The sequence below is a fragment of the Oryctolagus cuniculus genome, chromosome 19, assembly GCF_051225735.1.
Source record: "Oryctolagus cuniculus isolate XC-2025 breed Fujian yellow rabbit chromosome 19, ASM5122573v1, whole genome shotgun sequence".
In the NCBI taxonomy this organism is placed as follows: domain Eukaryota; kingdom Metazoa; phylum Chordata; class Mammalia; order Lagomorpha; family Leporidae; genus Oryctolagus; species Oryctolagus cuniculus.
The window spans coordinates 44087590-44115193 of record NC_142885.1 but is presented as its reverse complement, the minus strand read 5'-3'; the positions used below and the strand labels follow the sequence as shown (position 1 = coordinate 44115193).

Genomic DNA, 27604 nt, shown 5'->3' with positions numbered 1-27604 from the left:
AGCCTCACTCAAGTGGTTCGTGGGGAGAGCAGATAGAACATTAGAAAATGACATTGTTCTGGAAAGTCCTGAGCCTATAGTTGCTGACACTAAACCAATTTTCAAAGAGTTCTTTGTATGCAGTTCTATAACTGCATACAAAGGCAATTTCCTACACCCCAAAACTTCTCAAGAGCAGGACAATGTTTCCAGGTTGATCCAAGGATGCCAATGAGCAAAGGCACCTCCCTCTCAGCTTTCAGGTCCTGACCACACAGGAGGAACACACAAGTCTTTTCTTTGTAGTTTTTTTTTTTTTTTTTTTTTTTTTTAAGATTTGTTTGTTTATTTGAAAGCCAAAGTGACAAAGAAAGAGAAAGATCTTCCATCTGCTGATTTACTCCCCAAACTGCCACAATGGCCAGGTGATGCCAGGAGCCAGGAGCTTCTTCCACGTCTCCCATGTGGATGCAGGGGCCCTAACACTTGGGTTATCTTCTACTGCTTTTCCAGGCCATTAGCAGGGAGCTAGATCAGAAGTGGAGCAGCCAGTACACAAACTACCACTTTGCAGGCGGCAACTTATCTACTGTGCTACAACACCGGCCCCAGAACACAGAAGTTTTAAACACATGTTCTACCTGAACCTACTCCCCCCTTCCTCTACCCCTGGCCTGGAAAATCCCCTGAGCAATAAACCTGGCCGTCGATCCAGACGCCCCTCTTCCTCAGCCCTGCCATCTACCTGGACTCTTTCCTACATGCCTCATCTCCACCCACCAAGTAGGTCTGTTTGCCTCAGGTCCTCCTTGTGCTGTCCAGCAACCTCACTGGTCTCCTCCTCCCTCACCTCATTCTTCTGCAATCCAGACTTGAGCTGGAGTCATCATTCCAATGTAAAAGCATGGCCATGTCTTGTTTCTCCTCAAAAGTTTCCAATAGCTCTCAAGGAAAGACCTTGAATTTAACATCCAAACCCCTGTGCATCAGTCCAGCCTTCTATTCTACCATAGCCACCTCCTCACCACTGACACGAGGCCACTCTGCACATAACTTCCTCTACAGGAATCATCACAACACTGGATAACTGCTTGCACAGCTGTTCTCCCAAACTACCTATCATCATCCTTCCACAATACCTGGGACAGCATATAACAGGCTTTCAAATTCTTGCTGGCCAGCGCTGCGGCTCAACAGGCTAATCCTCCGCCTTGCGGCGCTGGCACACCAGGTTCTAGTCCCGGTTGCCCCTCTTCCAGGCCAGCTCTCTGCTGTGGCCAGGGAGTGCAGTGGAGGATGGTCTAAGTACTTGGGCCCTGCACCCCATGGGAGACCAGGAGAAGCACCTGGCTCCTGCCTTTGGATAGGCGCGGTGCGCTGGCCGCAGTGCACCAGCTGCGGCGGCCATTGGAGGGTGAACCAACGGTAAAAGGAAGACCTTTCTTTCTTTCTCTCTCTCTCTCTCTCTCACTGTCCACTCTGCCTGTTTAAAAAAAAAAAAAAAAAAAAAAAAAAAAAAATTCTTGCTGAATGGAATTTCACAAAAGGTTAACAAAGCAATCAGGTTTTACCCATGTTTCTCCACTGCACAAAGATACAGCATGTCTCAAGAATACAGAGAAAAGTGTACATAATCATCCCCCCTACAGTCACCTTGCAGCTGCAGTTCCAAGATGCTACTCTTAAAACTCCTCTTCAAGACAAGGAAATAATCACTTCTACAAACCAACTGTGTATAAGATAAAGTTCCTATGTACACCCTTACCTGTAAAATGTTAGTAAAAAAGTCATGGTAGAACATGGGCCAATCCTGACGTCCAATATCAACAATAACTTTGCAGAGTTTGTTCCGGATAAAGTAAGGTAAGGTTTTATGGTGAGCCAGCAGGAGTTTGGGCAGGCAGCCACGGATTTCCATCTTATCCTGAGATGGGACCCCAAGCCACATTTTATTGATCAGATTCTGAAAAAAATATATATCTTTTAAATTATAAATCTATATAAACAAAAATAACTGATTTTCATCCCATAATTAGCTATATCACCTCAATAAACAATAAATTTAATAAAATAAGTTTAGGGCAATCTGACAACAAGAATAATAAAAATATTCCAACCCATAACACAAGTCCAGCCCTAGGATGATCTGCTAAATAATTCAGCAGAGACAAAAAGCTTTATGGACAAAAACTTTCCATTAACCACAGCCTCTAGTGACCACCAGAAATCAACAACAGAAATAACTATATCGTCCAAAAATAGAATGGCCTGGTGTACAATGATACCACCACTTTTAGGAACATAAAGCTAAGTTGGAGGTGGGGAGAATACAAAATGGCACAAGCAATATGACTATAACTTTGAATTTTTTAAAGCATACACAGAAGACAAGCAATGGAAGGGAGTTGATAGAAGCAAGAGTCTTTGTGGCTGGGAATGATGATAACTAAAGCTATCGTCCCCTCCTCCCGGTAACAGGGAGAGAACAGGTACATGTTTCCACAGCAACCCACCTACCCAGCCCTAAAGGTGACCACCCACCTGCCTTTCCTAGGGCGAAGAGGGAAAAGTGCCTGGCAACAGCAGACTTGCAGACAAGGGCAGTGTGCGGGAAGAGGCCGCAGAGCCCAGCCAGCCCCACCTCCCAGGTGTCTGCAGAGCAAAGCTAAAGCTGGTGCCATGACACGGCCCTGTGGCTAGAAAACACCTCTCAGAAGAGTACAAATGATCTACTTACCTCAAAAACCGTTAAACTGTACATCATTACATAGTCATTCCTGGTGCTGGAAAGAAAGTACAGGCAGAATCTCCAGGCTCCTATCTGCTGGGCAAAGTTATTAAGAAGCTCCTCTGGAAAAAGCAAAACGGCAAGACTGTGAACATACACGAAGCTAACATACACCAGGGCTGTCGTACTTTTAAACACACCCCTCTCCAGATAATGAAAATGGAGTCAAAACCAACCATAGAATTCGGCTGATTATTTAAGAAAGAGAAAGAACAAATCCCATTTTTTTTTTCTGTCTCTGAGGTGACCACCAAAGCTAACAGTGTTTTTAGCCATTAAAAAGCAAGTAACTCTGCTATGGATACTTCTTTCTCAGTAAAACTTTCACTGGCAAAGTTCATATTTAAACTGGTGTGCAGATAAAGAAAAGATCAAGACTAACCTCACAAAGAAAAGAGAAAAAATGCAAGAGAATTCAAGATGGCAAACTCTCTTTATTTGGATTGGTTTCCATTTAAAACAGCACCAAAAATAAAAAATTAAAAAAAACAAGTAAGGGTAACACTCACAAGAGCTGTCCAGAGCAGCCACACATCACAAGCTAGAAATGGTTCTCCTCATCCTTAGGCTGCTCACAGCATCGGTCAGAGTGCAACAACTAGGGGTCTCTGCCCATAATCCTGGGCATGCTCCCACTTGGTCACTTTGACCTGACCCACTAGCCATGAAACACCATCGCTAACAATTTCTAAGAAGACTGCAGCAAAGAGAGGGCGACACTGCTGTTAGTCCCCTATAACTCAGATTGAAGCTGCATGGCACCTCATTAAAATTCCACAAAAGCAGGCCGACAGTCTGTCCTAATGATGAAGCGGAGGTTTCTATGAATCCCAGGGGTGGGGTCAGGCCAGACACAATGAGCCATGGCTAGAAAGGAAGCACTCTGGGCTCTGCTGCGGACTCTGCCACGAATCCCCTGTGTGCCCCCCAGTGCTCCCATCTCCTCTACTGGGAAAATGACCAGACGGCCTCTAGAGGTCCCTGCCAACAGGATCATCAAATTCTGGATCATTAGTAATTCACCTTTGCACAAGGAGGGTGGAGCCCTTTCAGAAAAGGCCTCCCCTGGGGCCAGCGCTGTGGCACAGTGGCTTAAAGCCCGGGCCTAAAATACTGGCATCCCATATGGGCGCTGGTTCTAGTCTTGGCTGCTCCTTTCCGATACAGCTCTCTGCTATGGCCTGGGAAAGCAGTGGGAGATGTCCCAAATCCTTGGGCCCTGCACCCGCGTGGGAGACCTGGAAGAGGCTCCTGGCTCCTGATCAGCGCAGCTCCAGCCGCTGCAGCCATCTGGGGAGTGAACCAGCAGATGGAAGACCTCTCTCTCTGTTTCTACCTCTCTCTGTAACTCTGTCTTGCAAATAAATAAAATAAATATTTTAAAGAATGTATAAAAATTTTAAGAGAAAAGGGGTTGGTGTTGTGGCATAGCAGGTTAAGCCGCCACCTGCAGTGCCAGCATCCCATATGGGCACAAGTTTAATTCTGGGCTGCTCCACTTCTAATCCAGTTCCCTGATAATATGCTTGGGAAAGCAGCAGAAGATAGCTCAAGTGCTTGGGCTCCTCCACTTACACGGGAGACCCAGAAGCAGCTCCTGGCTTCTGGCTTCAGCTTGGCCTGGCCCCAGCCATTGTGGCCATTTGAGGATTGAACAAGTGGATGGAAGACTTCTCTCTGTCTCTCCCTCACTCTCTGTAGCTCTATCAAAATAAATAAATCATTTTTTAAAAATTAAAAGAAAATCCAAAAGCATTTCAACTAAAACAAAACAGAACAAAAACAACAACAACAAAAAAGAAAACTATAGAAATTCAAGTGTGTGGGATACAGCAGACTAACGGAAGGGAAAGATCTTCCACCTCCACTGGCAAAAATCACCACCGCTATTTTTTTCTCTAAGTCTAAAGTAGCATAAAACTAACCAGGGGATCAATTTGAGGGCAAGAAGAGAGCAGCCCTGCTGAATAAGAAAAGAAGCCCAGGGAAGCAGGCAGGGTGGTCTTCTAAGCCACATGCCTGACCATCCCATGAGCTCAGCTTCTCTCAGGGATGCCTTGCTGATCAGCGCTCTGGTTCTCTACAGTACTCTGCTTCAGAAAGCCAAGGCTAGGACAGGACAAGCTCACAGCAGCCATCCATGTTGAAAATTAAGAGGCACGTGGTAGCAATTGCCAGGAGCAGCTGGGATGCTTCGAGAAGCAGGAGCAATACAGACGCAGCCAAAGGGCTGCAGCTCACCTGAAAAGCAGAATCCCAACAGAGCTTTGGACCCAAAGCAGAATCGCCTGTAATGTTTAACTGGACTACTTGATCTAGAGAAGTCAAGGGAAACAGAAAAATGGCCTCCGAGCTCCTGGAGCCACAGAAAACACTCCAACAGGACAGAAGTAAAGCATGTAACATTAACACACAGCAAAGACATCCAAAAGACAAGCCTGCAGGTTTGGTGGAGAAAAGCACTTTTCATTCTCAAGTTCAGGCTGAAAACTCAGCAGAAAAAGGACTACACTAGGACCACAGTGCAACACGCCCCTGAAGCAGAGATCTGACAACAATGTTCTGTCTGTACAACCCGCTTCAGTGACTACAAACCCAAAAGTAGGTTCTACAGAGCACTGAGGAACTGACGTGATCAGACCAACATCTCTGCTGTTCAAAGCCTTTAGACATCAAAGCTTAGAGAATGGCGCTGTGGTGTACCAGGCTAAGCCTCTGCCTGAGCTGCCGGCATCCCATATGGGCACCAGTTCATGTCCCAGCTGCAACTCTTCTAACCCAAATCTCTGCTATGGCCTGGGAAAGCAGCAGAAGATGGCCCAGGTGCTTGGGCCCCTGAACCCACGTGGGAGACCGGGAAGAAGCTCCTGGCTCCGGATAGGACCAACTTCGGACAATGCAGCCATTTTAGGAGTGAACCAGCAGATGGAGGACCTTTCTCTCTGTCTCTCCATCTCTGTCTAAAAGTCTGCCTCTCAAATAGTCTTTAAAAAACAGGAGCCAGAGCCATGGCGCGGTAGGTTAATCCTCCGCCTGTGGCGCCGGCATCCCATATGGGTGGCGGTTCGAGTCCCAGCTGCTCCTCTTCCAATCCAGCTCTCTGCTGTGGCCTGGGAAAGCAGAAGATGGCCCAAGTGCATACCCCTGCACCCACATGGCAGACTGGGAAGAAGCACCTGGCTCCTGGCCTCGGATCAGCACAGCTCCGGCCGTTGCAGCCATTTGGGGAGTGAACCAAAAGAAGGAAGACCTTTCTCTCTGTCTCTCCCTCTCACTGTCTATAACTTTACCTCTCAAATAAATAAATAAAAATATTTTTAAAAAGTAAAAAATTAAAAAAAAAATTTTAAGAATAATATAAAGAACAGGAAATATAATAGTGGAGAAAAGCACCGACCCCATGTTTTCTTTTCTTAACTGACAGTTATAGGCTTCTTATAATTAAGAGGTTTTCCACTAGACCAAAAGGGAAAAAAAATCTCTTCCTGTACCTTTGTATCTGGGTTTGCAAAACTCCCAGATCCCATCCAGCAGAGCCAGCGCAAAAGGAGCAAGAGTTCAAGGGGACAAAGTAAGCTTGCCCAGCTTCCTCCCACTGGGAAAGTACTGCCTGACCAGGTCCCCCCACCGACCTCCCTGTGAGAGACAATCTTCCCAACTCAATCCTTTACTTACCTATCTCACGTTTTCTTTCATTGGTCGTACAATCGTGGAAAAATTCTGTCATCAGACTTTCCAATGCCCTGAGCGAGGCTTCTTCAGATGCCTAACAGAATTTGAGAAACATCAGTGAACTGCAGCTTCAGTGTGTCCAGGTCACACTCCATAGCAAGAGCGACTTACTTCCTCAAAACACTGGGCTTCAGCATTCTTCAGATTATGTGATATAAGCCAGAAAAACTAAAGGGGGTTTCCCAGCTGGCTCAAAACCCAATGTGTTAGTAGCCTCTATAAATTCACGCTACTGTGCAATCAATATTCAATTATCTGTGCTCAGGAAAAGGGAACAAATAACTCAAAATTCAATTTTGGAAAGACAATGGATGCAAATTAACATCCCACGGCCCTGCCTGAGCAGGCAGAGTGAGAAGACTCAGGAAGAGGCTTAGCTATCCTTACACACCACCCATCCACAAATGTATGTGCCCCTTGTCTGAAGTATTAGCCATCCTCTGATTCAGAGCAATTGTCAGCACACCACGGCATGCATGCATTCTGGGATTCTGATTCTCAGAAGGGGCTTCAGCAGTCACGCATACTCAGCACTCAATCTCACCCAGGCAGCCAATGATTAAGGTGAAACCAAGAGCTATGCTAACAGAGGCTCAAAATTAGCACCTCCAAAACCACAGCCTCCCAGAGAACCAGACTTTCAGCAGAACTGCTCAGGTTACAATAAGAAGACAGGGAGCCAATGCCCCAGTGTTCCCTTCCCCTCTGTCTATTCCACGGAGAGCCGCCGAAACCATTTCCTGTTCCTTGGGTTACAGCAATGAGCCTGAGTCAACTCTCACACACCCCATCACCTGCGGCCCACGACTGAGTGCTCACAGGCGTTCATCTACCCCAGAGGTGAGCAAGAGCTTCCTTTCTGCCTGCCTACTCTTCCATATCCTCTCCTTTACCCCTAGAGTGAGAGCTGGACTGCACATAAAAGCAGCAGAAGACCAGACTCTAATGTGTTGTAGATCAGACCGTAACAGAGCAGAGGCCTCCATGTGCTGATTTCCTTGTGTGGAAACAGAACTTCCGCCATCAGTGGATAAACCAGCACTTCCTAGGATGGGTACCAATTACAGAGCTGAGGCAGACTTGCACAAGCCCACCTGTCTAAACTAGCACATGCAGGGCCACAATCGAGCAGTGCCAGGTGCAGCTGTCCCTCCCACACTGTGGTCACACAATATGACGGCTGGAGTAACAACTGGACTGAGACAGGGAGTGGTGGATTAGTGCACATTAGGTTTTTTTGTTTGTTTTAGATTCTATTTATTTATTTGAGAGGCAGAGGTGAAGGAGAGGTCTTCCATCCGCAGGTTCATTCCCCAGGTGGCCACAACAGCCAGAGCTGTGCCAATCCAAAGCCAGGAGCCAGGAGCTTCTTCCAGGTCTCCCACGTGGGTACAGGGGCCCATGCACTTGGGCCATCTTCTACTGCTTTCCCAAGCCACAGTAGAGAGCTGGATTGGAAGTGGAGCAGCCGGGACTCGAACTAGTGCCCATATGGAAGCTGGCACTGCAGGCGGCGGCTTTACCCACTGCATCACAGCACTGGCCCCAATGCACAACATTTTTGACACTGGTAAGTTTCAGGGATGTTCTTATCTGAATTCTTTATTTATGATAGATTAGCCCTCTACTCCTCTTCCAAACCTCAGCATCAGTTTAACTGAAAAATATTCTTCACTTTCCTACAATTGCAAACCAAGCTATTTTACTAAAAACTACAACTTTTTCAAATGCAGAAATAAACTGGAAATTGAGACTAAAGAAGGAGTAAACCAGAGGATGGAAGACCTCTTACTGTCTCTCCCTCTTTCTCTGTCACTCTGCCTTTCAAATACATTTTTTAATTAAAATTTAAAAAAAAAAAAAAAGCTTCACTGTATTCATTAACTGACTTTGTAAGTAAATGCTACAAATTTAAACTTCTAAAATGAACTTGGGGGCAGGCATTTGGGGTACCAGCTAAAATACCAATTGGGGAGCCAGTGCTGTGGCGTAATGGGTAAAGCCACTGCCTGCTGTGCCAGCATGCCATATGGGTGCCAGTACGAGTCCCGGCTGCCCCACTTCCGATCCAGCTCTCTGCTATAGCCTGGGAGTCCTTGGGCCCCTGCACCCGCATGGGAGGCCGGGAAGAAGCTCCTAGCTCCTAGCTTTGGATCGGTGCTGCTCCAACCGTTGCAGCCAATTGAGTAGTGAACCAGCAGATGGAAGACCTCTCTCTGTGTAACTGTGACTTTCAAATAAATAAATAAATCTTTTTTTTTTTTTTTTTTTTTTTTTTTGGACAGGCAGAGTTAGTGAGAGAGAGAGACAAAGAGAAAGGTCTTCCTTCCATTGGTTCACCCCTAGTTCATGGCCAGCATGCTGCGGTGATCCGAAGCCAAGAGCCAGGTGCTTCCTCCTGGTCTCCCATGCGGGTGCAGGGCCCAAGCACTTGGGCCATCCTCCACTACCTTCCCGGGCCACAGCAGAGAGCTGGACTGGAAGAGAGGCAACTGGGACAGAATCCGGTGCCCTGACCAGGACTAAAACCTGGTGTGTCGGCACCACAGCCGGAGGATTAGCCAAGTGAGCCGTGGCACCGGCCTAAATAAATAAATCTTTAAAAAAAATGCCAGTTGGGATGCCCACATCCCATATCAGAGGGTCTGGGTTCAAGTCCCAGTTCTGCTTACAATCCAGCTTCCTGCTAACATGCACTCCAGGAGGCAGCAAGTGATGGCTCAAGTACCTGGCTCAAGTCACTTACACAGGAAATTTAAGGCTCCTGGCTTTCGCTTGGACAAGCCCTGTTTATTGTGGCATTTGGGGAACAAACCAGCAGTGGATAGAAGATCTCTCTCTTTCAAATAAATAAAAATAGCAGGCCAGCGATATAGCGCAACGGGTTAACGCCCTGGCCTGAAGCACCAGCATCCCATATGGGCGTCGGTTCTAGTCCCGGCTGCTCCTCTTCCGATCCAGCTCCCTGCTATGGCCTGGGAAAGCAGTAGAGGATGGCCCATGTCCTTGGACCCCTGCATCCACGTGGGAGACCCAGAAGAGGCTCCTGGCTTCGGATCAGCGCAGCTCCGGCCATTGCAGCCAATTGGGGAATGAACCATCGGATGGAAGACCTCTCTCTCTGCCTTTCCTCTCTCTGTGTAACTCTGACTTTCAAATAAATAAATAAAATCTTTAATAAAAAAAATAGTTCAAAATAAAATAGAACTAATTTCTATACATAAAAGACTGCTTGGACTATTTTATAAATCAAGTGTGACATACCACTTCATTTGAAAAAAGGATTTGCTGCTACAAATTAAAAGGCTATGGGGAAAATAAATAAATAAATAAAATGAAAACTAAAAAGGCTATGGGAGGATACAGAAGAATTAAGGAAATAACAGGTTAAAGCAACTCATTGGCAAAACAAATCAATCAATCAAGAAATAACTGTTGGGCCAGCACCATGGCTCACTTGGTTAATCCTCTGCCTGCAGCACCGGCATCCCATATGGGCACTGGGTTCTAGTCCCGGTCGAGGCGCCAGATTCTGTCCCAGTGGCTCCTCTTCCAGTCCAGCTCTCTGCTGTGGCCTGGGAGGGCAGTGGAGGATGGCCCAAGTGCTTGGGCCCTGCACCCGCATAGGAGACCAGGAAGAAGCACCTGGCTCCTGGCTTCAGATCAGCGCAATGCTGGCCGTAGCGGCCATTTGGGGAGTGAACCAACGGAAGGAAGACCTTTCTCTCTGTGTCTCTCTCTCACTGTCTATAATTCTACCTGTCAAATAAAAAAAAAAAAAATCTGTTGAGCTAAAATCAGTAATTTAGTTAAAATAAGCCAGTAGTCCCTCTGGAGCCAAAATGGGTTCCTGCAAACTAGGAGACATCTTCAAATCATACTCACAGTTCTTCACAACTTGTCTTGTATGCAACCATTTTAAGCTTTTCCAGCAGAGCCCAGAAAAACCTGAGCTCATCACATCCAGGCAATCAGCCACCAGTTCACTTGACACTGCTCTTGAGACAGAAGGTCTGTGATGATGATTATGGGCAAGTTTCCACCAGCTCCCAGAAGAATCCCACTCCATACCCATTCTCAGTCCCACCTCCCCCACACACACTCCTGAACAACCAGAGAAGCTAAGCCTCCTGCCAAAGTGGGAAGACTGAGGCACCCAAGAATCACAGATGGGTGCTCCCACCAAATGATGGTTCTGTGAAAAAGGAAATCCAGTGGCATCACCAGGCGTTTCTGCACAAGCGTAAATTACATGCTGTTTGCATTTTCAATCATTCCCCTAACTGCAACACAAGTGCCTGCCTCACCAGTAGGAGGACCAGATGAGAGAACTTTCTGATTTGTAGGTATAGCCATTCTCAGTTTTCCTTGGTCTTAGACACCAAGTGAAAGCAGTCCAAAGCAAGACCAATGCAAAACAAGAGACATGGCCAGGCCTTCTTTGAAACTAGAGACTCAAGCCCTCTGGCATAAAGGCTTCAGCCCAAACTTATCTAGGGGAGTTTTTCAGATTAGATTTCAAAATGCAAGTGTGTGCATTTACAGGGCTCCGGCAGGGAGAAGGGAGGAGGCGGCCAGGACTTTGCCTGCATCATACAATCATAAGAAAGGCAGAAAGACAGAAAAGAAACATTTAAGCTCTGCAAATGGGTCAAGGCTACCGGAGAACCCTTTTTCCCCAGTGGCAAGAAAGCCACCAGAACCTTTTCTGGCTATTGCAAGCAAGTGGTACAGGCAGAATACGCATCTTGGTGGGCTAAGGAGTCAATGGCAAGTGAGGAAGTGGCAATACTCCTCATGGACTTCACTTTCAAGAAATCAAAGACAACACAAAACAAAAACCAGAGCCACTGTGAGGAAGGGAAAGAGGGCTCAATTCCCAAAGGCTAGTCAAGCTCTGCTTCTTGCACTGCACTTGAGGAAGAACACTCAGAATGACTCAGATATATCTGATGCTACCTTAGCCTTGGGACTGCTTATTAGCCTCAGGCCCTAAAGAACTAAGATTAGCTTAAAACCAAGTGAGACACAGTCACACACAAAACACCAGTTGGATCATAGATATAAAACGTGAGAAGTGAAACAGTAAAGTATTACAGTGGGGTAGGAAAACTTTTCTTAACTAGAACATATAAAGGAAAAGACCAATAAACTGGAATGTTCATCAGGTGGCATGACAGACAGACTGTAAAGAACAACACAAAACAGAAGATATTTGCAATATGGTTAACTGATGGAGAATTCATAAGGGGACAAAATAGTCTCTACAAATCAATAAAGGAAAGAGAAATGACTTTGGACACTTAAAAGAGAGTGTTCAAGTAACCATTCGCATTAGTCATCAGGGAAACAAACTAAAAACAAGATAAGGCCACCATCCCCCAGAATAGTTTTATTAAAAAATTTTTTTAAGATTTATTTTAGGAGCTGGCACTGTGGCATAGCAGGTAAAGCCTCCACCTGCAGTGCCAGCATCCCATATGGACGTCAGTTCAAGTCCCGGCTGCTCCACTTCCAATCCAGCTCTGCTATGGCCTGGGAAAGCAGTAGAAGATGGCCCAAATCCTTGGGCCCCTGCACTCACATGGGAGACCTGGAAGAAGCTCCTGGCTCCTGGCTTCGGATCGGCACAACTCCACAGTTGCAGCAAATTGTAGAGTGAACCAGCAGATGGAAGACCTCTCTCTCTCTCTGCTTCTCTTCTCGTTCTGTGTAATTCTGACTTCAAGTAAATAAATAAATCTTTAAAAAAAAAGATTATTTTATTTTTATTTGAAAAGCAGAGTGACAGAGAGAGAAATGAAATTAGACAAAGAGATCTCCCATCTGTTGATTCACTCCCCAAATGGCCACAATAGGTGGGGCGGGGCCAGGCTAAAGCCAGGAGCCTGGAATTGCATCCAGGTCTTCCACCTGGGTGGCAGGGGCCCAAGTACTTGAACCATCTTCCCTGGCCTTTCCAGGCATATTAGCAGGGAGCCACATTGGAAGCAGAACAGCCAGGAATCAAACCAATGCTCCAAGAGAGGATGCCCATATTGCAGGTGGTAGCTTAACCCACTGCGCCTCAACACTGGCCCTGGCTAAAATTTAAAAAGATGGACAGTAACAAGTGTTGAAGAGGATGTAAAAGAACAGGAATACGGCTGGTGCCGCGGCTCAGTAGGCTAATCCTCCGCCTTGCGGCACTGGCACACCGGGTTCTAGTCCCAGTTGGGGAACCGGATTCTGTCCCGGTTGCCCCTCTTACAGTCCAGCTCTCTGCTGTGGCCCGGGAAGGCAGTGGAGGATGGCCCAGGTGCTTGGGCCCTGCACCCCATGGGAGACCAGGAGAAGCACCTGGCTCCTGCCTTCGGATAGGCACGGTGCGCCGGCCACATCGCGCCAGCCGCGGCAGCCATTGGAGGGTGAACCAACGGCAAAGGAAGACCTTTCTCTCTGTCTCTCTCTCTCTCACTGTCCACTCTGCCTGTCAAAAATAAAAAATAAATAAATAATAAAAATAAATAAATGAAAAACAAAAAAAGAACGGGAATATACACATGCCATTGGCAGAGCTTAAACTGGTATAACCACTCTGGAAAACTGTTTGACAGCCATACACATATCTTACTACCCTGCATTTCTACTCCTAGATATATATGTAACAGAAATTTGTACATATACACCAAAAGATATATACACAAATGAACTACTAGACATAATATCCAAAAAATTCAAAAGAACCCAATTGTCCATCACCAGCAAAATGGATAAAATGTGGTTTATTCATACAGGACATTACAAGACAACAAGGACGAATGAATATTACTACATGCAACAACAGGAATCTCACAAACACAATGTTGAGTAAAAAAAGTCAGAACATAGCCTTCCATTATGCATTTTATATTAATCTATAGAAACAAGCGAGACTAATATACAGGGTTGGAACACTGGTTGCCTTTGGGGAGGAGAGACTTGGGGACTCTGGTTCTTGAGCTGAGTGTAACTGCATGAGAATTATTGCTTTACATTATAATTTGTGTACTCTATTTCTTTACTTCAATTTTTAAAACTTTATGTTATGGGGGCTGGCACTGTGGTGTAGTGGGCTAAAGCCTCCACCTGTGGTGCCAGCATCCAATGTGGGTGCCAGTTCGAGTTTCGGCTGCTCCTCTTCAGATCCAGCTCTCTGCTATGGCCCCAGAAGGCAATGGAAGATGGCCCAAGTGCTTGGGCCCCTGCACCCGCATGGAAGACCTGGAAGAAGCTCCTGGCTCTTGGCTTTAGATCAGCCCAGCTCCAGCCACTGCAGCCATCTGGGGAGTGAACCAGTGGATGGAAGACCTCTCTCTCTGTCTCTTCTCTGTCTGTAACTCTACCTCTCAAAATAAATAAATAAATAAAATATTAATTATATTTATTTTTAAAATTTGGCTCAGATTTTCAAACTCTAAGCTTATAAACTGTGTTTTTCAGGGCCTGAGCACAGCAGGTTAAATCACCAACTGCAACACCAGCATCCCATATGGGTACTGGTTCAAGTCCCAGTTGCTCCACTTCTGATCCAGCTCTCTGCTAATGCACCTTGTAAAGCAGATGACCCAAGTGCTTAGGTCCCTGCCAGCCAGACAGGAGACCTGGAAGAAGCTCCTGGCTCCCAGCTTTGGCCAGGCCCAGCCTTAGCCATTGCAAACATCCGGGGAGTGAACCAGCTGACGAAAGATCTCTCTGTCTCTTCTCTTTCAAGTAACTTTTTTTAACTGTGTTTTTTCTCTGAAAGCACAACTATGTAAAGCATAGGGGCCAGGCAGGAAGCATGAAAGGAACAGTCTAAGTGTGAGACTCCTGGATTTCCAGGAACCATCGCCTATTTGTCCCCAGAGCTGCCAGGATGGCAACACAAGGTATTACAACCCCGTAAGTCTCTGTGCTTCCCCAAGAGTTGCCTGGCTCACCTCAACAGCAAATGGCACATAGACTCTAAAAGGTTGGGCAGGATTCTGAATTAAGCTTAGCTCAGGTTATACTCCTGTAGAGCTATGTATCTAAAACCAGTGTTCTGTTTCAGAAACAGTTGAAATACCTGCAAAGTTGACAAAGCCTTCAACAGTGCCTGCCTTGATTTTATCTGCTCTTTTTATCGCATTGCTCAGGGGTCAGCAGATCAAAGACCTGTGCTACTGACTCATCTACTAAGCAACTACTAAGTCAACCAAGATCCATAATCACGTAGTAAAAAAACCTGAAAGAGGAAAGGTTATGTAACTTGAAATCTCCTCTGATTCTCCCTCATATCCTCTATGCCCACAACAGATGTCATCAGGTCTTCTAACTCCTGCTTCACAGAATTTCTTAGAATTGTACCTTTCCAGGGCCAGCACCGTGGTCTGCAGTACCCATATGGGTATTGGTTCGAGTCCCAGCTGCTCTACTTCCCATCCAGCTCTCTGCTGTGGCCTGGGAAAGCAGAAGAAGATGGCCCAAGTCCTTGGGACCCTGCACCTGCATGGGAGACCTGGAGGAGGCTCCTGGCTCCTGGCTTCAGATCAGTACAGCTCTGGCCGTTGTGGCCAATTGGGGAGTGAACCAGCGGATGGAGGACCCTCTCTCTCTCTGCCTCTTCTCTCTCTCTGACTCTTTCAAATAAATAAACAAATCTTTAAAAAAAAAAAAAATTGTACCTTTTCCCTCACCACTATTTCTACCAAGCCCTAATGACCAGCTGCCTAGATTACTGTAACTTCTTTTACCTGGTTGCCTTAATATCAGCGCTTGCAGTTCCAATTCATTCTGTCTTTCAGCACCAGACAAAATCTACTAAATATAGACTTGCTGCCACAAACAACTGCTTGTTCTAAACCCAGCTTTAAAGCATCTTTGCTTTTTAAATTAACTTTTTATTTTGAAGATTTATTCATGGGGCTGGCTGGCACTGTGGTATAGTGGGTGAAGCCGCTGCCTGCAGTGCAGTCATCCCATATGGGCGCCAGTTCAAGCTCTGGCTGCTCTACTTCCAATCCAGCTCTCTGCTATGGCCTGGGAAAGCTGTAGAAGATGGTCCAAGTCCTTGGGCCCCTGCACCTGCGTGGGAGACCTGAGAGAAGCTCCTGGCTCCTGGCTTCGGACCGGCGCAGCTCCAGCCATTACAGCCAACTGGGGAATGAACCAGTGGATGGAGGACCTCTCATTCTCGCTCTCGCTCTCGCTCTCTCTGCCTCTCCTTCTCTGTGTAACTCTGACTTTCAAATAAATAAATAAGAAAATGATTAAATCTCATTTAACAAAAAGATTTAGTCATTTATTTGAAAGGCATAGTTAGAGAGAGGGAGAGACACAGGGACAGCTTCCATCCACTGGTTCACTCCTCAGATGGCCACAATTTTCAGAGGTGAGCTGGTCTGAAGCCAGGAGCTTCTTCCAGGTCTCCCACATGGGTGGCAGGGGTCCAAGGACATGGACCTTCCTCCGCTGCTTTCCCAGGCCTGTTAGCAGCGAGCTGGATTGGAAGTGAAGCAAGGACTCAAACTGGCAGCAATATGAGATGCCAGCACTACAGAAGGCACCTTTACCCGCTAAACCACAGTGCCAGCCTCAAAGCGACTTTAAATCTCGATCAACTGAGAAATTCAGTGATTTGTTCAACAAATGAACACAATAAGCACTATGTGATTGACAGTGCTTAAATTAAGTCCCCTGAGATACAAAAGTGAGTAAGATGGTCCCTGACTGCAAAGAACCAGGGGAAGTCCAGCAGGGGAGAGAATACAACTATGAATAAAATGTAGACCAGGATGGTTTGCATTCAATAGCAGTGGCATATGTGTAAATAGCTTCAGGAACCAAAAAAGGAAATACTACCTGTCTGAGGGAAAGTCTCACGGGTGGTAATATATTTTGGGTTTTGAAGAATGAAGAGAAGTTTACCAGGAAGAAAAGAAGGCAGAAAGCATGCTTGGTTCAACATCACTCCCCACAGGAAGCCATACTCCAAGATGAGCACTCCTGGCCTCATATACAGCTGTCCAGTACCATCCTGCACTTGCTCCTGCTCTGCAAAGCACAGAGCAGCCTTCACAAAGTGTCCTATGCAGACTACAGATGGATCCCCTCTGTTTTTCATCTCTTCTCTTTGTCTTGTACACAATACCAGAGTTTTGCCCATGGACTAACCTCTGGTCATTTCAATATTACAAAACAGTTAAAGAACACAGGCTCCAGGGTCAGGTCCTGAGTTTGAACCCAAATCCACCTCAACCTTGGCCTAGTTCTTTACTGTTACTTCCTCCGTTTGTGCACTACTGAGGACAGGAGGAGCACCTAAGGTGTTGGGTTGTCTTGAGGGTTAAACAATCTGTGTACAGCAAAGGGTAAACACGATGCCAGCTATGTAGTTAGGGCCAGAAGTCACAGGCATCACTGTGATACTTCACTGATGCTACATTTCTAACAAACATAAGCTGTCTGGGAAGCGACTCTGCCTAATATGTTTGTATTTTCTACATCATCTAGTATGGGCTACTGCTCAAATATTTTACAGACTAAATTCAGGAATAAAAGGAACCAGAAGACGTTAGTATCACTTTCAGTTTCTCAGGAATTCCTCCAAACTTAAGAGACATGTTGCTCTGTTTAAATTTCTCCCTTTATGGGCTTCGACCATAGTGACCTTTGTTCACAGCCTCAACGGATCTATTTTGAAAAGTCAAAGTGGCCGGCGCTGCGGCTCACTAGGCTAATCCTCCGCCTAGCGGCGCTGGCACACCAGGTTCTAGTCCCGGTCGGGGCGCCGGATTCTGTCCCGGTTGCCCCTCTTCCAGGCCAGCTCTCTGCTATGGCCAGGGAGTGCAGTGGAGGATGGCCCAGGTGCTTGGGCCCTGCACCCCATGGGAGACCAGGAAAAGCACCTGGATCCTGGCTCCTGCCATCGGATCAGCGCGGTGCGCCGGCCGCAGCGCGCCGGCCGCGGCGGCCATTGGAGGGTGAACCAACGGCAAAGGAAGACCTTTCTCTCTGTCTCTCTCTCTCTCACTGTCCACTCTGCCTGTCAAAAAAATAAAAAGAAAAGAAAAGAAAAGAAAAGTCAAAGTGTGCTAATAGTTTATCTAAGAAAGCACTGAGACAAGGTCCCTTAAAATTAGGCACCTAGATGATGCTTTTCTCAAATTTTGATTAAACCTGTAACATTTTACCAAATGGCCTGTAAAACAACTCCCTCTAAAGAATAACTTCTTACAAAATTGGTAGTAACAGACTTCCTCAGAGAAGTTTTTATTGAGCTTTCTGCCACCTTTTCCAGGAGAGTCACATTGGCTTTCTTCTATATTCAGGTTCACGGCCTCTTGGATACCAAAACTAACCAAAGAGGATGATTAGCAGCCCAGAGTCCCATTCACAGGTCCCATCGGCAGGTCTAAGAGCATTTCATTGCTCTATCTGCTTGTATAAAAAGGTTTCTGAGAAAAGTGATTCTCCATCCTAGCTGCTGACCAAGGTTAACTAATAAGTATTCAAAAGCGTAACTGGCATTACAACATATGCCACTAGCAAAGAAATCCAATCTCACAAAAACTGTCTCTGAAAGCTAACAGGATTATCACAGATGTCTAAACTCTCTAAACTCTCCAGTGAACAGTCTCATTCTTCCCTATACCCTTCACTAGAGCAAACAGACAAGAAAAAAGCTGTTAGACCTGAAGGCCTGAACATAAGTATGCGATGAACTACTGAGGTTAAAATAACACACACAGTGATCAGTGAGAGTGACACCTGCCCATCGCCTTCTTGCAGTCACCCAGCTCAACAGGCTGAAAGCAACAAAGCAGCCCAAGGAAGACCTGTCAGGAGAGCAACACTCAGAACCATCCTCCTCCCCACCTCTCCCACCAGGTCCCAACCTGCAGATACTTCCCTTCTAAAAAACCAACATATCATGCAGAAGTGGACATCTCACTGCATCTATAAGCAAACTGGGAGAACCAGCTGACCCTTACAAGGCCCCGAACATCTCACTCAAGGGCAAACAGCTGGTGAGTGCAAGCCAGGCCTCCTGACTCCATCCTAGACACACCCACGTAGACATTGTTTCCTTAGCCTACTCATGATAGAACAGCAGGGGCAAGGCTAAACAGAGGGGAATGTTGAGGTCCTAATTAACCTAAAATTATGCCAAAGAATTGCAGGAAGGAGAAAAGGTCTCTACTGAAGTAAAGAAACAGAGCCCCAGCATGTCACAGGAGAGCCAACGTGCGGCACAGGCACTGGCTACCAGGCCACCACGTCTGGAACTTACTACTACAGTTACCCATGTGCCTCTGAGGGCTCCTTGTCATCTCGCCTACAGCTTACACTTCAGCAACACTTGTCATAACTTTGCATCCTATCTTCAAGCACGTATTTAATATCTGATTAAAACTTTACATATAAAACATAATCCTAGTCACTAGAAGACACTTTTCTGCTTTAGTCCAAAACTACCCTGGAGTTGGTACATGGCAGAATTCTTCCAGTGCTTCTTGGGTCTGCACACAGGACCCAGCAAGATTTTCTCTCTTCCAAGACAAAAGGGATCTGATTACTGCTAAGGATCACAGATTAGAAGCAGGACAACTGCCAGGCATCTGGGCCAGAAAGCTCCACTGGCCCCACTGTGTTGGTGACAAGGTCGAGGTGGCGTATTCTATCCCCATGGGGATGGATTAGAGAAAATGTCTTTGTATACAGAGGACAGTATCCTTTATGTTAGGAAAACCTATCCATGTACTACTGGACACTACAAGAGTCACCAAGGGACAGGTACCCTGATTTCAGAAATGTCAGACAACAAATCTAAAGAAGACAGACTAAAGAGTCATAAGTAATGTTACACCGGATGCCAGCCTGGACTCTGTACTAGAAGGGATAAAAATGTTGCAAAGGTCATAACTGGGCCAACTGATTAACTGAAGTACAAAACACACACACACACACACACCCCACAACTGAAGTGCAGATACAGGAGATAAAGGTGTAGATCGGTGCTGAATTAACTGAGGTGCTAAGTGTACTGCGGTTCTCCTGTTAGAAATTTACAATGTGAGGGCAATCGGCCACCACCTTGGCAACTTCAACCATTCAGAAAAAACGTGTTGTATGTGTGCCCATGCAAATGCATACATAGACAGTGCCAGCAAAGTGAACAGAATGTTAAAAGAGTGGCTGAGTTTGGGGAAAGGATACAAGAGTATTCTTTGTGCTGCTCATTCCTTGCAGCTTTTCTGTCAGCTCCAAGGAAAAAGGTTTTGAAGGCCCCCTGTTGGACAGGTGCCTTCACCTTGTTCCTCACTGGGCCACGCTGGCTGGGCAGACAGGAAAGAGAGGGAGAAAAGGGTAGGACAGGAAGCAGATCATTTTCCTCTCTCAGACGCCAAGTTCATTTTCACCATTGTTTTTGAAAAGGGATGTTACACAGCCTTACCGTGAAAAAGTCTGCATCTACTGACTGAGCTCTAGAAGCTTAAACACATACATTTTATGCACAGATTTATTTATATTCCAGTCAGAAGGCTTTAATTAGACAGCCACAAAGTAAATGATAAAAATAGTTCTTCTTCAAGAAACTGTCTGAAATAAATAAGTAATACAGTCAAGAATATCTTCTCTTCACAATCCCATCTGCTTCTCTTTCCCAGGTACATATCCCAGGAGGACGACTGTTTATGCACACGCCTAGTCAATTAACACAAGAGCTACTCAGCACATTAACACCAGGCATGGTACCAAGAAACTCATAAAAGGATCACAGAATCTTAAGACAGCAATACACAAACCCCAGAGAACAGCAAGTCCAACCTCATTTATAGAAGAGGAAAACGCAGCTCAGCAGTGCATCTTGCCAATTGGTCAACACATAGTGCAGGCCCACAGAGATCTTCCCCCGGGACAGTTTCTCTATCCCTGCAGTTCTGCTCCAAGGATTTTAAGGATGATGAATGAGCTGCCATTACCTTGCATCAGCTGAAATCAGGTAATGAACAAGTGTGAAGTGGATGGGCCGTTACACACACAAACTTCAGTTTTGTTTTTTTTGACAGGCAGAGTGGACAGCGAGAGAGAGAGAGAGAGAGAGAGAGAGAGAGAAGGTCTTCCTTTGCCGTTGGTTCACCCTCCAACGGCTGCTGCGGCCGGCGCGCTGCAGCCGGTGCACCGCGCTGATCCGAAGCCAGGAGCCAGGTGCTTCTCCTGGTCTCCCATGTGGGTGCAGGGCCCAAGCACTTGGGCCATCCTCCACTGCACTCCCAGACCACAGCAGAGAGCTGGACTGGAAGAGGAGCAACCGGTACAGAATTCGGTGCCCCAACCTGGACTAGAACCCGGGGTGCCAGTGCCGCAGGCGGAGGATTAGCCTATTGAGCCACGGCACCAGCCAACAAACTACAGTTCTAAAACCATGATTAACACCAATTCATATGTAACTCATATGCTTACATGTAAGCCATTTCACTCAGCTGCTGTTACTGTGCCACCTGTACTCTTTAAGTGCAAGTCTCTTGTAAAAACCATACCACCTTCGTACTGAATCATTCCCAGACACGCTTGGCATTTAAATAATGGTTAAAACAACATTTGTCAGATTTTGGCAAAAATCTCCAGACCCTACACATGTGTACACAGATTGCTGGGGACTGGGGAAGCATAACCACTTCCTGCCTCCCCTCCTGGTTCTATCCAGCTGCTGTGTATAGTAGTCTCAAGAAACCAAGTGCGGATCAAAGTCTAAAGTCCTGGCCGGCGCCACGGCTCACTAGGCTAATCCTCCGCCTTGCGGCGCCGGCACACCGGGTTCTAGTCCCGGTCGGGGTGCCGGATTCTGTCCCAGTTGGCCCTCTTCCAGGCCAGCTCTCTGCTGTGGCCCGGGAGTGCAGTGGAGGATGGCCCAAGTCCTTGGGCCCTGCACCCACATGGGAGACCAGGATAAGTACCTGGCTCCTGCCATCGGATCAGCGCGGTGCGCCGGCCACAGCACGCTGGCCGCAGCGGCCATTGGAGGGTGAACCAACAGCAAAGGAAGACCTTTCTCTCTGTATCTCTTTCTCATTGTCCACTCTGCCCGTCAAAAAAAAAAAAAAAAGTCTAATGTCCTTTTCAATTCTGGCAAAATCGCAATGCCTCCTCCTTCCCATTCTCAAGCCCCCAGCCCCACAGAGAAAGGCTGGTTCTAGCCACAGTGGAGTTCAGGACATGCTGAGAACAAGCTCCCCTTGAGGGTAAGCAGGGGAGAGAATGCAAGCACAAAGCCAGGCAGTGTTCTGATGCAACGAGTGACCTCACACTTAGCAAATGTGCACCAATCAGACAAATCACTAACACAGAAAGAAATGAGAAGGTGGAGACAGGGCTCAGAGCAATGTGCTCCAACACTGCTCCCACCTGGGGTACAGATAACAACCCCTTGAACACAAGTCAGAGCACGAATAAGGGGACACCCTCTACTCAAGAAATCAGAACCCTGACAGGCTGCAGGAGAACCAGTGGCAGGCAGCCAGAGGCACGCACAGAAAATGCCAGGTTAGAACCAGCCCTGGCTCCGCTGAGCGCAGCATGTGTAACTCTAGGCAAATCCTCAAGCTCCGAGAGCATCCTCGGCTTAAATGCAAGCAGATGTGTACTCTGTGTGCTGTTTTAAAGCTCTATGCAAGTGTGGGCTATGTAGTCATCTCCCTCACTACAAGTTTCTCTATGTGCAGATTTGCTTTTGCAAATGCAAAACCTTCCTAGTTGTTACCAGCTTGTCCCTCTGAATACACCTAGTACCACCTTAATATTTTAATTTTTAATGTATGTTCACTCACATTCGCCAAAGGCTCTTAAAATAGTATTACCAATTGTCGAACAGTACTTAAGTATCCACACAGTGTAGATAAGGATGCCCCTGGGAGCAGCTGTGGAGTCGGGGGGTGGGGTCTCTGATGGCATGAGGTTATGCAGGAAGTGTGAGGGTGCTGCACAAGCAAAGATCTGAGCTCAGTAGGAAGTGGCTCTTCCTGGCTGAAGGGTTCTGACCGTTCCTCCCATCACCAGAGATGACTGCTGGCCACCAAGGGAGAAGACACTGGCAAATAACTCTCCAACCAGTTCTGCATGGTACCACTAGTTGATGCAATTTTTTAAATCTAAACTATGATTTCAAACAGAGCTGAACTATACAATATGGAAACTACACTACTGGAATGGCACATGGCTCCCTTCCTCCACCCTTTCAGTGATGCACTGGTTTAGAAAGGCCAAGCAGTAGCAGTGCACAGCAGAAGGCAGCTTTTTTTTTGGGGGGGGGGGGGGGGGGCAGCACCACATGAGAAGCAAACCAGGTTCTTGGCTCCTGCCCAATTACCCAGCCCTGCTAGGAACCTTAGCCTTGCTCACATCCTGTACAATGAGGAGAAGACTCTCCCCACCACTTTCCATCAGCCTTCACTCCCCTAGGCAGCAAGCCTAGAAGAGGGCCATGTATCTTCCCACACTGATCAACAGGCCCTGCTAGGCTAGAGGGAAGGAGAGAAGTCAAGTGCTGCTTCTGACTTCACATCTCAGCTCTGCTCCTTATCTAGGGATGCCAGCCCAAAGTCAGCAAGGACTAGAAATCCCATGCCATTCTAGCCAGCCCCTTCGAGGCCCCAACAGGTGGCCAGGCCTCCCTGTCCTGGGAATGCCCTAACAGGAAATGAAGGGCACGCACTGGATGACCTTCAGCGAACTACGTAACCTCTCCTAGCCTCAAGCTCCTTCCCTTGCAGGGTGAACTTACAACAGTACTCTTCCACAGGTAGATGTGAGAAGTAAATGACAAAATGTGTGTAAAATCCTCAAGCAACCCTAACCATAAATGAGCAAAACTAGTTCACTACATAGTTAACTTGTGAGTCAATAAGCTCTAAAAAAGAAACAAAGAAAGAAAACCAAAGAAATAAAAGTCCCACATTATAAGCTGACTGCTTTAAAAAAAAAGATCCTAAGAGAATGCCTAATGTCTACCTGTGCTATAAATAAAGAACAGGAGGATAACACCACCTGCCCCGGCCTTTGTTTAGACAGTAAATAGGCCGGCGCCGTGGCTCACTAGGCTAATTGTCCACTTGTGGCGCCAGCACCCTGGGTTCTAGTCCCGGTCGGGGCGCCGGATTCTGTCCCGGTTGCCCCTCTTCCAGGCCAGCTCTCTGCTGTGGTCTGGGAGTGCAGTGGAGGATGGCCCAAGTGCTTGGGCCCTGCACCCCATGGGAGACCAGGAGGAAGCACCTGGCTCCTGGCTTCGAATCAGCGCGGTGCACTGGCTGCAGCGCACCGTCCGCGGCAGCCATTGGAGGGTGAACCAATGGCAAAGGAAGACCTTTCTCTCTGTCTCTCTCTCTCTCACTGTCCACGCTGCCTGTCAAAAAAAAAAAAAAAAAAAAGATAGCAAATAACAGTTTAGGACTAGAATTTTGATTCTAAAAGCAAAAGCTATCCTTTTTTTTTTTTTTCAAAGAAGAAATATTACCTAGAACTCCACCATATAATTCAGACTCTGCTTAATTACTAAGAGTGGTGGAGGGGAATCCCAAAATGAGTGTATTTCCAAACCCAGCACCAGGGACTTCTCCAAGAACCCCTGTGGGCCACAGAGCACAGGAAACCACTGTGCTCAAACACCTCCAGCTCTAAAGCCCTCCAAAGCAGCTTCATGGTTCCGGTTCTCTCAAGTCCAGAGTTTTCTCTGGGTGATAAATGGCTGTTAAAAAGCAATCTTTGAAAGGCCAGCGCCGTGGCTCAATAGGCTAATCCTCCGCCTTGCGGCGCCGGCACACCAGGTTCTAGTCCCAGTCGGGGCACCGGATTCTGTCCTGGTTGCCCCTCTTCCAGTCCAGCTCTCTGCTGTGGCCCGGGAGTGCAGTGGAGGATGCTTGGGCCCTGCACCCGCATGGGAGACCAGGAGAAGCACCTGGCTCCTGCCTTCAGATCAGTGTGGTGCGCCAGCCACAGCGCGCCAGCCGCAACGGCCATTGGAGGGTGAACCAATGGCAAAAGGAAGACCTTTCTCTCTGTCTCTCTCTCACTATCCACTCTGCCTGTCAAAAAATAAAATAAAATAAAATAAAATAAAATAAAATAAAATAAAATAAAATAAAAAGCAATCTGTGGGCCAGCACCGCAGCTCACTAGGCTAATCCTCCACCTGCGGCGCCGGCACACCAGGTTCTAGTCCCGGATGGGGCGTCGGATTCTGTCCTGGTTGCCCCTCTTCCAGGCCAGCTCTCTGCTGTGGCCCGGGAGTGCAGTGGAGGATGGCCCAAGTCCTTGGGCCCTGCACCCCATGGGAGACCAGGATAAGTACCTGGCTCCTGCCATCGGATCAGCGCGGTGCGCCGGCTGCAGCGCGCGTGCCACAGCGGCCATTGGAGGGTGAACTAACGGAAAAAGGAAGACCTTTCTCCCTGTCTCTAACTCTGCCTGTCAAAAAAAAAAAAAAAAAAGGCAATCTGTACACTTTCTCTCAAGGCACCTCCACCACCAGCATCTAGAGTCATGGTCATCTGACCCCCAGGGGTAATAGACTCACTCCTTCAGCTGGCCTCTTGAGATTTACTGTCCTCATCATCCACACTCCCCATCTCTCTGCCTCGTCCAGACCCAAAGTCTCACTCTGCCCTTCACATAACAGTTCTAGGTCATTTCCTCTGTCTAGAATGCTCGTGAGTCCTTGACATTGTAATCACCTATGTGAAACTCCCTGCAGTCCCCCCTCTCCCAGCACGGCTGGTCCCTCCTTCTGGGCTTCATAAATGTACACCAAGTATGATGAACTGAAAAGACCCCTTGCACCCTCTGACAACACTGGTGGTGCCACCTCAACAGCAGAAAACTCAGCAACAGAACCTGAGTTCAATTCCAGGCTCCAGCTCCTGGCTCCAGCTTCCTGCTGATGCAGACCCTGGGAGGCAGTAGTGATGGCTCAAATCATTGGATCCCTGTTACCCATGTGAGAAACCTGGATTGTGTTCCTGCTCCACATGTTTTGGACACCTGGGGAATGAACCAGCAGATGACAGCTGTGTGTGTGTGTGTGTGTGTGTTTCAGTCTCTCAAGTAAACAGTTTTTAAAAACCACCGGGGGCAGGGGGAAAACCAGCATTATGGCACAGCAGGTTAAGCCATGGCCTGTGATGCCAGCATCCCATACAGCTACTCCACTTCCAATGCAGCTCCCTGGTGATGTGCATAGGAAAGCAGCAGCAGATGGCTCAATTGCTTGGGTCCCTGCAACAAGGTGGGAGACCCTGAATGAATCTCCTGGCTTCTGACTTCAGCCTGGCCCAACCCTGACCGTTGCAGACATTTGGAGAGTGAATCAATGGATGGAAGATCAGTCTCCCTATCACTCTCTGTCTCTGTCTCTCTGTGTCTCTGTCTCTCTCTCTAACTCTGCCTTTCAAGTAAATAAAATAAATCTTTAAAAAAATAAATAAAAGCTATTGAGGCGCCATGGGCCATATATTATATGCTTTGATTTATGAGCATATTCGAGCAGATTTGTCAGGAGCTGGATGGAGGGGGAGACAGAGTGACTGCTTCCTGGGCACAGAGTCCTTCTGGAGTGATGAAAAGGCTCTAAGGGGTCAGCGCTGTGGTGCAGTGGGTTATGCCCTGGCCTGAAGCACCGACATCCCATATGGGCGCCGGTTCAAGACCCAGCTGCTCCACTTCCGATCCAGCTCTCTGCTATGGCCTGGGAAAGCAGTAGAAGATGGTCCAAGTGCTTGGGCCCCTGCACCCGCGTGGGAGACCCGGAGGAAGTTCCTGGCTCCTGGCTCCTGATCAGCCCAGCTCTGGCCATTGCAGCCAACTGGGGAATGAACCAGTGAATGGAAGACCTCTGTCTGTCTGTCTCTCTCTCTCTCTCTCCCTGCAACTCTGACTTTCAAATAAATAAATAAATCTTTAAAAAAAAAAAAAAAAAAAAAGGCTCCAAAAGGTAATCACTGCACAACACAGGGAATGTACTTAAAGTCACAAGTTACACACTTTAAAATGAATTTTATTTGTATTTTACTACAATAAAAAAAGTAACCAACTTATGAAAAAAATAAAAGTATGTTTTGTCACATTTCTGACACATTAATGTACAAGGGATGGCTGAAGTAAATAAGTAAAGTAAGCACAAGGGATGTGTCCCATAAACAGACAAAATCTAACTTGGTAATAATTTTTCCTATACAAACACAAATAAACACACTGAAGACCAATAAGAAGCAGCCATTTTTTAACCCATTAAATTAGCAAAAGAATGTCATGAGATTACCCAGTGTTGGGGCTAACATTATGGAACAGGGGGTTAAGTTGCCACTAGCAACAACAGCATCCTGTATCAGAGCACTGGTATGAGCCCCAGCTGCTTCACTTCCAATCCAGCTTCCTGCTAAGGCACCTGGAAGATAGCAGATGATGGTCTAAGAAGTTGGGCCCCTTCCACCCATGGGGAAACCAGGATGGAGTTCCTGGCTCCTGGCTTCCGCCTGTCCCAGACCTGGCTGTTGAGGTCATTTAGGGAATAAACCAGCAGATGAAAGATCTCTCCCTCTATCTCTCTCTCTTTCTCTTTCACCCTCCCTCCCCATCTCCCTCTCCCTCTCTCTGTCCATCACTATGCCTTTCAAATACATTAATTATTTTTCAAGAGATGATTACCCAAAGCTGATGATTGTATTTATCTACAGATGGCAGGAAGAACAAATTGGTATAACATTTATGGGAAATATGTAATCAAGTACCTTAAATGTTCAGATTAAATCTCAAACACTTCTAAAAGAAAAGGTTTCTTTAAAAAAAAAAAAAACTTCCTATACTTGTGGCCTTTCTGGGAATCTATCCTAAGACAATTCTCTAAAATAAAATAAAACCTTTTTGCAAATACATAAATCACATATTATTTACCATGAAAAAATGAACACTCTAACTGCTTTAAGAACCTATGCAATGCAATGTTATACAGCCACTGTAAATATTTATGAAGTATTTAATGATTTTGAAACTACCTGTACTATAATAGTAAGTGGACAAGGCAGATGGAAAAAAAGCATATTTACAGTGTGACCTCAACAATAGTTTGTGTTT

General features: G+C 46.7%; 1 protein-coding gene across 6 annotated transcripts in view; it reads right to left on the bottom strand.

Moving 5' to 3' along the window:
- The window catches only part of LOC100350325 (exportin-6), a 122698-nt gene that overhangs the window by 77450 nt on the left and 17644 nt on the right, over positions 1–27604 (bottom strand). For 5 of the 6 annotated variants that reach the window (XM_008257959.5, XM_017342572.4, XM_017342571.4 and 2 more), the window contains exons 2-4: positions 6443–6533; positions 2717–2829; positions 1745–1942 (exon numbers count right to left, since the gene is read on the bottom strand). In XM_008257959.5, coding sequence (XP_008256181.3) covers positions 1745–1942; positions 2717–2829; positions 6443–6533 — 402 coding nt within the window. Of the gene's footprint in view, positions 1–1744; positions 1943–2716; positions 2830–6442; positions 6534–27604 lie in introns of those variants that run through there. The other variant, XM_089321221.1, reaches the window with a different exon arrangement.